This window comes from Passer montanus, unplaced genomic scaffold, assembly GCF_014805655.1.
Source record: "Passer montanus isolate IOZ18808 unplaced genomic scaffold, ASM1480565v1 scaffold187, whole genome shotgun sequence".
Lineage (NCBI taxonomy): Eukaryota > Metazoa > Chordata > Aves > Passeriformes > Passeridae > Passer > Passer montanus.
The window spans coordinates 452003-461656 of record NW_024366159.1 but is presented as its reverse complement, the minus strand read 5'-3'; the positions used below and the strand labels follow the sequence as shown (position 1 = coordinate 461656).

Sequence of the window (9654 nt, the reverse complement as noted above, 5' to 3'; positions counted from 1 at the left end):
CCAAACTGTCCTTGGAGGGCGCCAAACTTTCTTTGGGGGCTCCAAATCTTCCTTGGGAGGCTCCAAACTGTCCTTGGGAGGCTTCAAATCTTCCTTGGGATGTCCCAAATCCCAGGAGGCTCCAAACTTTCCTTGGGGGGCACCAAATCTTCCTTGTGATGCTCAAAACCTTCCTTGGGGGGCACCAAATCTTCCTTGGGGGGCTCAAAACTTTCCTTGGAGGGCGCCAAACTTTCCTTGGGGGCTCCAAATCTTCCTTGGGAGGCTCCAAACTGTCCTTGGGAGGCTTCAAATCTTCCTTGGGATGTCCCAAATCCCAGGAGGCTCCAAACTTTCCTTGGGGAGCTCCAATTCTTCTTTGGAATACTCCAAACCTTCCCTGGGATGCTCCAAATCTTCCTCGGGATGCCCCAAACCTTCCTTGGGGTGCTCCAAACCTTCCTCAGGAGCCCCAAACCTCAGGATGCCCCAAACCTTCCAGGGGATGCCCCCGAGCTCCCGTCCCGTCCCTGCCGCTCCGTGCCCGTGCCCCAGCAGGGCGAGGGGAGCCAGGGAACCTCTGGAGAAGGTGCAGAGATCCCACCCCAGCCAGCAAAGCCCGGGATGCTCCTCCCAGGCTCTGGGAGCCGCCCCCGGGGTGGTCCCAGTGTCCATCCCAACGTCCGGCCCCGCCCGGCGAGGAGGTCCCGGGATCGGGGGGTCAGTGCCAGGGGCTGGGGGGTTTCACCCCCCTCGAGGGGTCCCAAAATTGGGGGGGGGCTGTGGGCACAGTCTGGGCTCGGGGCTCTCCGTGGTCCCGTCCCGCTGGATTCGGGAATGTCCCTTCCAGGAGTCCAGGCCCGCCCAGGGCCCCGGGAGCGAGGGGGACAAACGGGATCGGGATCTTCGGGGGCTCCGGCCACGCCCGGGGACCGTCCCCAAGTGTCACTGGTTCATGGGCTCCTCCTGCTCCATGGGCTCCTCCTGCGCCCTGCGAGGGAACCCAACACGTGAGAGGCCACGTCCCGCTCCCGCGGGGACACAGGGACACCAGGAGGGGCAGGAGGGGACCCTGCAGGCAGAGCTGACACCCCACCCCAGGCAGGGGAGGGGTTGGTTGGGTTCCACCTGGGAAGAGCCCAGCTCGGGGTTCCCACAGGGTTTGGTTGGGTTTCCATTTGCTTTGGGGTTCCCAGCAGGGATTATTTGGGTTTCCATTTGCTTTGGGTTTCCATTTGCTTTGGGGTTCCCAGGAAGGTTTGGTTGGGTTTCCATTTGCTTTGGGGTTCCCAGCAGGGTTTGGTTGGGTTTTCCTTTGGGAAGAGCCCAGCTTGGGGTTCTCACAGGGTTTGGTTGAGTTTCCATTTGCTTTGGGGTTCCCAGGAGGGGTTGGTTGGGTTTCCATTTGCTTTGGGGTTCCCAGCAGGGATTATCCTCATCCAGGGTGGGGACACTGCCCTGCCCTGCTGCCACCCCCCTGGCACAGGGGATCCCGGCAGTGTCACCTCTTCTCCACCATCACGGCCACCGAGAGGGACGCCAGGGCCGTCACCGTCTCCACCTCGTCAGCCTCGTGGTGCTGAGCCTCGAGGAAGGAGCAGCCCAGCTTGGAGGCGAAGCGCTGCACGGCCACCCAGTATCTGCCTGTGGAGGGGACAGCGGGCTGGGGACACCGGGACAGGGCTGGCCTGGGACAGGGATGGCCTGGGACAGCCCGGGACAGGGATAGCCCAGGGCAGGGATAGCCTGGGACAGCCCGGGACAGGGGTAGCCCAGGGCAGGGATAGCCTGGGACAGCCAGGGACAGGGATAGCCTGGGACAGGGATAGCCGGGGACAGGGATAACCCAGGACAACTCAGGACAGGGACAGCCTGGGACAGCCCGGGACAGGGATAGCCCGGGACAGGGATAACCCAGGACAGGGATAGCCAAGGGCAGGGATAGCCTGGGACAGCCCAGGACAAAGATAGCCCAGGACAGGGTGTCCCAGGTCGGGGGTGTCCCAGGACATGGGTGACCCAGGACAGGGGTGGCCCAGGACAGGGATGGCCCAGGACAGGGGTGTCCCAGGACGGGGTGTCCCAGGTCGGGGGTGTCCCAGGACAGGGGTGGCCCAGGACAGGGGTGGCCCAGGACAGGGGTGTCCCAGGTCAGGGGTGGCCCAGGTCAGGGGTGGCCCAGGTTGGGGGTGTCCTAGGACAGGGGTGGCCCAGGACAGGGGTGGCCCAGGTTCCACTCACTCTGGACCTGGATCACGGCCTCCAGGGAGCGCACGGCGTTGGCGTTGGGCTTCTGCCTCAGGCTGTCCTCGGGGAGCGGCTCCGGCTGCGGGGACAGGAGGGGACACGGGGGGACACGGGGGGAGGTTCATGGTGGCGGTGGCACCGGGGGACACGGGGGCTCAGCTGTGCCCGGGCCGGGGCGGTGGCACAGGGCAGTGCCAGTCTCACCTCGTGGCCCAGCAGGGCGGACACGCAGGCCTCGGACGCGTCACAAATGGCCGTGAGGTCGTGGCCCCCCTCCAGTGCCAGCACCACGGCCCCCCCCGCCAGGCTCATCAGCTGCTTGGTCATGTAGCCAAGACCTGTGGGACACCCAGGATGTCACCTCCCCCTGCCCACACCTGTGGGACACCCAGGATGTCACCTCCCCCTGCCCAGACCTGTGGGACACCCAGGATGTCACCTCCCCCTGCCCAAACCCAACCCCAAAATCTCCTGTGGCTCCCCCAGGAGTGGCCGCCCCTTCCCGGGGGTCCCAGCCTGGGTGGGAAGGGGACACCCCACCCCGAGAGGGGACACCCCACTCCGAGGGGGGACACCCCACCCTGAGCCACCTCCTTACACTTGGCAGAGACTTTGTAGCCCCCCAGGGGGGGCGGGTGGCCCTCGGCTGCATCGAAGCCGGCCGACACCAGCACCACGTCGGGGCAGAACTCGTGGGCAATGGGCATCACCACGGTCCTGGGGGAAAGGGGGTGGGCAGAGGGGTCAGCCCCACACAGGGAAAAAGGGATGGGGAGAGGGGTCAGCCCCACAGAGGGAAAAAGGGAATGGGGAGTGGGGTCAGCCCCATAAAGGGAAAAAGGGATGGGGAGTGGGGTTAGCCCCACAGAGGGAAAAAGGGATGGGGAGTGGGGTCAGCCCCATAAAGGGAAAAGGGGATGGGGAGTGGGGTCAGCCCCATAAAGGGAAAAAGGGATGGGGAGTGGGGTCAGCCCCATAAAGGGAAAAAGGGATGGGGAGTGGGGTCAGCCTTGTATGGGGAAAAGGGATGGGGAGTGGGGTCAGCCCCACAGAGGGAAAAAGGGATGGGGAGTGGGGTCAGCCTTGTATGGGGAAAAGGGATGGGGAGTGGGGTCAGCCTTGTATGGGGAAAAGGGATGGGGAGTGGGGTCAGCCTTGTATGGGGAAAAGGGATGGGGAGTGGGGTCAGCCTTGTATGGGGAAAAGGGATGGGGAGTGGGGTCAGCCTTGTATGGGGAAAAGGGATGGGGAGTGGGGTCAGCCTTGTATGGGGAAAAGGGATGGGGAGTGGGGTCAGCCCCACAAAGGGAAAAAGGGATGGAGAGTGGGGTCAGCCCCACAGAGGGAAAAAGGGATGGGGAGTGGGGTCAGCCCCACGCAGAGCAGGGCACAGGGCATGGGGACAGTACCTGAAGGCAGCCAGGTACTCGGGGTCCCCCATGGGGGGGTCGAGCCCTCCAGCCCAGGCCACGTTGACGTTGAAGCCCTCGCCGGGGCCAGCGCCCACCTGAGAGGGAGCAAGGACAGGGTGAGGCTCTGGGGGAGCCAGATGGGGGTCCCAGCCCTCTGTCCTGTGCCATGGAAGGGTGTTTGGTGGTCCCAGCCCCCTGTTCTGTACCACGGGAGGGTGTTTGGGGGTCCTAACCCCATGTTCTGTGTCATGGGAGGGTGTTTGGGGGTCCTAACCCCATGTTCTGTACCGTGGGAGGGTGTTTGGGGTCCCAACCCCATGTTCTGTGCCATGGGAGGGTGTTTGGGGTCCCAGCCCCTGTTCTGTGCCATGGGAGGGTGTTTGGGGTCCCAACCCCATGTTCTGTGCCATGGGAGGGTGTTTGGGGTCCCAGCCCCCTGTTCTGTACCACGGGAGGGAATTTGGGGTCCCAGCCCCTGTCCTGTGCCATGGGAGGGTGTTTGGGGTCCCAGCCCCTGTTCTGTGCCACAGCAGGGTCAGGACTTTCCATCAGTCTCCATCCCTGTGCTGGGTGGCCCAGGCAGGGTCAGGGCAGGGAAAGGAGCCCCCGGGCACTGTCCCTGCTGTGTCTGCTGCCCCCAGGTCCCCGGGCCCCCTCCCACCTCGTCGGCGGCCCCGCTGCCCGGGAAGAAGTTGCCGTCGTCGTGGCGGTGCAGGGAGATGTAGAGTCTGTACCACGGGAGGGTGTTTGGGGGTCCTAACCCCATGTTCTGTGCCATGGGAGGGTGTTTGGGGGTCCCAGCCCCATGTTCTGTGCCATGGGAGCGTGTTTGGGGGTCCTAACCCCATGTTCTGTACCGTGGGAGGGAATTTGGGGTCCCAGCCCCTGTTCTGTGCCACAGCAGGGTCAGGACTTTCCATCAGTCTCCATCCCTGTGCTGGGTGGCCCAGGCAGGGTCAGGGCAGGGAAAGGAGCCCCCGGGCACTGTCCCTGCTGTGTCCTGCTGTGTCTGCTGTCCCCAGGTCCCCGGGCCCCCTCCCACCTCGTCGGCGGCCCCGCTGCCCGGGAAGAAGTTGCCGTCGTCGTGGCGGTGCAGGGAGATGTAGAGAACCTCGGGGTCCCTGTAGAAAATCTGCTGGGTCCCGTTGCCGTGGTGAACGTCCTGCAGGGACATCCAGAGAGGATTTTGGCAGCTGCTTTTGGCCCCAGAACCTCACGGAGCCCCAGAGGTCCCCCAGCCCGGGGTCTGCTCCTGCTCCCCAGTCCTGAGGGGTTCCAGCCACGTTCCCACAAGAGCTGGAGCAGGAACTGCCCCTGGGGACATCCTGGGGACATCCTGGGGATGGGGGGGACTCACCCAGTCCACAATGAGGATCTTGCTGAGCTTCCCCTTCTGCTGCAGCTGCCTGGCAGCGATGGCCACCGAGTTGAAGAAGCAGAATCCCCTGGGAAGAGGGGTGGGAGTCACCTCCGGGCCCTTCCCGAGCTCCCCCTGGGCAGGGCTGGCTCCCAGGGGGGATTTTGGGGGTGGTTTTGAGCCCTGGAGCTGCTTTTGGGGCTCCCCAGGTGCCGGGGGGAGGGGGGGAGGGAGGGAGGGGCCTTACATGGCCGTGGAAGGATCCGCGTGGTGTCCGGGCGGCCGCACCACGGCAAAGCCGTTCTGGGACAGAGCAGAGGCCAGGGTCAGAGCTGCCACCCCAGGGACACACACACACACACACACCCCCCGTGTCCCCAGAGCCACACAGCCCTGGGACCCCCGGCTGTGGGGGGACACAGCCCTGGGACCCCCAGGAACGGGGGACACAGCCCTGGGACACCCAGGAACGAGGCGCACAGCCCTGGGACCCCCGGCTGTGGGGGGACACAGCCCTGGGACCCCCAGGAACAAGGGGCACAGCCCTGGCACCCCAAACCATGGGGGGACACAGCCCTGGGACCCCCAGGAATGGGGGACACAGCCCTGGGACCCCCAGGAATGGGGGACACAGCCCTGGGACCCCCAGGAATGGGTGACACAGCCCTGGGATCCCCAGGAATGGGGGCACACAGCCCTGGCACCCCAAACCATGGGGGGACACAGCCCTGAGACCCCCAGGAATGGGGGACACAGCCCTGAGACCCCCAGGATGGGGCACACAGCCCTGGGACACCCAGGAATGGGGGCACACAGCCCTGGGACCCCCAGGAATGGGGGCACACAGCCCTGAGACCCCCAGGATGGGGCACACAGCCCTGGGACACCCAGGAATGGGGGCACACAGCCCTGGGACCCCCAGGAATGGGGGCACACAGCCCTGAGACCCCCAGGATGGGGCGCACAGCCCTGGGACGCCCCCCCAGGCCAGCCCCTACCTTCAGCTCCCTGGTGGCCACCTTGAAGGCCAGCTCGGTGACGCTGCCCGCGGCCCAGCGCGCGGCGTTGGACGAGTGCAGCTCGTTCCAGATGGTGTCACTGTCCACCTGCAGGGGACAGCGGGGTCACACGGGGACACGGCCTCACCCAGGGGTCCCATCAGCCACCCCACACTCTCCCCCCAGCCCAGCCCCCTCCCTTACCTGATTTATCCCATTTTAGCGTTTAACCAAACCTCTTGCTTTGATCAGCACCACCTCAGAGCAGGGAAAGTCAAAAATCTCTTCTGCCGGGGGTGGGTGGGAGCTCCCCGTGCCCGGGGGGGGCAGCTGCAGCCCCCCGGGGGGACAGAGCAGGGAGAGGAGGCAGAGCAGGGACAGCAGAGCTGGTGCCCAGCACGGGGGCAAGGAGAGGAGCAGAACCAGAAGAGGCAGCAGGAAGGCACCAAGGGAGCCCCCTCCTGAAAGAGAGAGAGACAGGACAGGGAAGGGACAGGGACAGGGACAGGGACAGGGACAGGGACAGGGACAGGGACAGGGACAGGACAGGGACAGGGACAGGGACAGGAGAGGGACAGGGACAGGGACAGGGACAGGGACAGGACAGGGACAGGGCAGGGACAGGTACAGAGACAGGGACAGGGACAGGGACAGGTACAGAGACAGGGACAGAGACAGGGCAGGGACAGGGACAAGAGGAGAGGAGAAGGCAGTGAATGCAGAGAAACCAGGAGGGAAAGCTGGGAGTGGCGAGGCCTCAGAAGGGACGAGCTGCTGTCCCCGTGTCACTGCTGCCCTCCCTCAGTGGGGACCCCCTCGGGGGGCTCTGGATCGAGGATCCCCTTGCAGGGTGGGATGCTCAGACATCCCCAAGGACCCCGAGCTGCTCTGATCCAGCACCTCCATCAAACACCCCCAGCCAGGCAGCCCAGAGGCTTCGGGAGCTGCCCCGAGATCCTGAGGGGCCAAAAAGGAACAGCCCTGGCCAAAGGGCAGAGCAGGGATGGGGCAGTGACCCCAAAACCCAGAGCAGGGATGGGGCAGTGACCCCAAAACCCAGAGCAGGGATGGAACAGTGACCTCAAAACCAGGAGCAGGGATGGAACAGTGACCCCAAAACCAGGAGCAGGGATGGAACAGTGACCCTAAAACCAGAGCAGGGATGGAACAGTGACCCCACACCCCAAAACCCAGAGCAGGGATGGGGCATTGACCCCAAAACCAGGAGCAGGGATGGAGCAGTGACCCCAAAACCAGAGCAGGGATGGGGCAGTGACCCCAAAACCCGAATGAGGGAAGGAACAGTGACCCCAAAACCCAGGTCAGGGGTGGAACACTCACCCCCACCCCTCCGCAGGGCAGCATCACAAACGTCCTCTGGGACAGGATCCCTGTGGAGAGAGGGACCAGCGGGGACTCAGGGCTGGGGGAGCAGGACCAGCGTGGGGCCAGGCTGTGCCCAGCACCCCGGGGAGCTGCTGGGAGCCACCCCCAGCCCCAGGGGACAGGTGACGGGGTGGCAGGGGGACGGGCACCCACCTGCCAGCTTGCCGTTGTCCAGTTTGAGGCGGTTGAGGGGGTTGGTGCCGTAGAGCAGCACGTGGCGCTCGCTGTGCACGCACTGCAGCTCCTCCAGGGTGGCCTTGCGGCCCCGCAGGCACTGGGGGACACAGCTGTCACCGGGGGGACGCGCGGGGATCCCCCCAGCCCGCCCTGCTGTCCCCCTGCAGCCACGCAGGACCCCCGGGGCTGGAGCTCGAGCAGCCCCAAACTGCAGTCAGGGAGCCAGAGCCAGCCCTAGGCTGGGTTTTACTAGGCTGGGCCTGGTAAAACTCTCGGATTTGGGGGATCAGCCCCTCCCTGGGCCCAGCAGAGCCCAAATCCTGGGGGGAGATGGGCAGAGCAGGGAGCCAAGCAAGGAAATGGTGACAAACGGGGGGAGCAGGGGTGGGATGGGATCGGGAGGGACAGGGTGGGATCAGGAGGGGTGGGATGGGATCAGGAGGGGTGGAATGAGATCAGGAGGGATGGGATGGGATCAGGAGGGGTGGGATGGGATCAGGAGGGGTGGAATGAGATCAGGAGGGATGGGATGGGATCAGGAGGGGTGGGATGGGATCAGGAGTGAGCAGGTGGGATGGGATGGGTTCAGGAGGGCCCAGGTGGGATCAGGAGGAATGGGATGGGATCAGGAGGGATCGGGTGGGATCAGGAGGAACAGGGTGCAATCAGGAGGGATGGGATCAGGAGGGATCAGGAGGAATGGGATGGGATCAGGAGGGATGGGATGGGTTCAGGAAGGATGGGATGGGATCAGGAGGAATGGGATGGGATCAGGAGGGATGGGATGGGTTCAGGAGGGATGGGATGGGTTCAGGAGGGGTGGAATGAGATCAGTGGGATCAGGAGGGGTGGAATGGGATCAGGAGGGATGGGATGGGAGTGGCAGGGACGGAGGCGGGCCCAGCCCCTCCCAGCTCACCTCGCAGCGGCTGCGCAGGCCCCGCTCCTGCAGGCGGGACCAGATGCTCTGGATCCTGCCGGCGTGCTCGGGGTGGTTGCTGTTGTCCCCGCAGGAGCACTGGTGCTTCAGCATCACCGAGTCGTAAACCAGCCCTGTCAGGCAGAGCCGCACGCTCAGCTCCTCTGCAGGGCCTTCGAGACCCCAGATACTGACCAAAATCCCCCCCATCCATGGGAGATTCTACCCCAAACCACGGGAGATTCTACCCCAAATCACGGGGGATTCTGCCCCCAAACCTGGGAGATTCTGCCCCCAAACCATGAGAGATTCTGCCCCCAAACCATGGGAGATTCTGCCCCAAACCACGGGAGATTCTGCCCCCACACCATGGGAGATTCTGCCCTAAACCATGGGAGATTCTGCCCCAAACCATGGGAGATTCTGCCCTAAACCATGGGAGATTCAGGAATGCAAACCCCAGGAATGCAGCCAGGGGCCGGGTGGGCAAACCCTACCTGGAACAGCCCTCCCAGACAAAAAGAGGTCCCCCCCAGCTCTCTCCTGGCGCTCCCAAGTCCAGGAATGACCCGGAGCGATGCGGAGCCGCCCCGGGACACCCCCAGGTCCCCTCCTGTCCCTGCCCAGCGGTGACAGCCCCGCAGGGTGACCATACCTGTGGTGAAGTGCGGCTTGGGCGGCTGCTCCTGCACGGGCAGGGCCAGCGCCTTGGTGTCCTGGGCAGGGAGGGACACGGTGGCCGTGGCTGGGGACGACTGAGCCCTGGACAGCGGCCGGTGGCCGGGGGGGAGCACGGGGGGGTCGGCCAGGGGCTGGCGCTTGAGGAGCTGCTGCTGCACCCGCTGGAAGGAGTCCCACAGGAAGGCCTGGGGACACAGGACACCGTCAGGGGACAGGCCAGCCTCCCCAGCGCCGGGACAGGGGACACAGCCCTGCTTGGTGTGGCCAGGGCTGGATCCAGCGGCTGGTCCGGGCTCGGAGTCGGGACAGGAGGGGACAGGACAGGAGGGGACAGGAGGGGACAAGGCAGGACAGGCAGGACAGGACAGGAGGGGACAGGACGGGACAAGCAGGACAAGCAGGACAGGCAGGACAGGAGGGGACAGGACGGGACAAGCAGGACAGGCAGGACAGGACAGGACAGGACAAGCAGGACAAGCAGGACAGGCAGGACAGGAC

General features: G+C 65.0%; 1 protein-coding gene across 1 annotated transcript in view; it reads right to left on the bottom strand.

The window, feature by feature from the left end:
* HDAC7 (histone deacetylase 7) overlaps positions 1–9654 on the bottom strand; it is a 43681-nt gene that overhangs the window by 926 nt on the left and 33101 nt on the right. The window contains exons 15-26 of the mRNA XM_039705870.1: positions 7533–7653; positions 7335–7384; positions 5994–6101; positions 5243–5298; positions 4996–5083; positions 4681–4800; positions 3636–3733; positions 2825–2943; positions 2431–2564; positions 2221–2305; positions 1485–1623; positions 170–970 (exon numbers count right to left, since the gene is read on the bottom strand). Of these exons, the coding sequence (XP_039561804.1) occupies positions 925–970; positions 1485–1623; positions 2221–2305; positions 2431–2564; positions 2825–2943; positions 3636–3733; positions 4681–4800; positions 4996–5083; positions 5243–5298; positions 5994–6101; positions 7335–7384; positions 7533–7653 (1164 nt within the window). The 3' untranslated portion in view covers positions 170–924. The remainder of the gene's footprint in view (positions 1–169; positions 971–1484; positions 1624–2220; positions 2306–2430; positions 2565–2824; positions 2944–3635; positions 3734–4680; positions 4801–4995; positions 5084–5242; positions 5299–5993; positions 6102–7334; positions 7385–7532; positions 7654–9654) is intronic.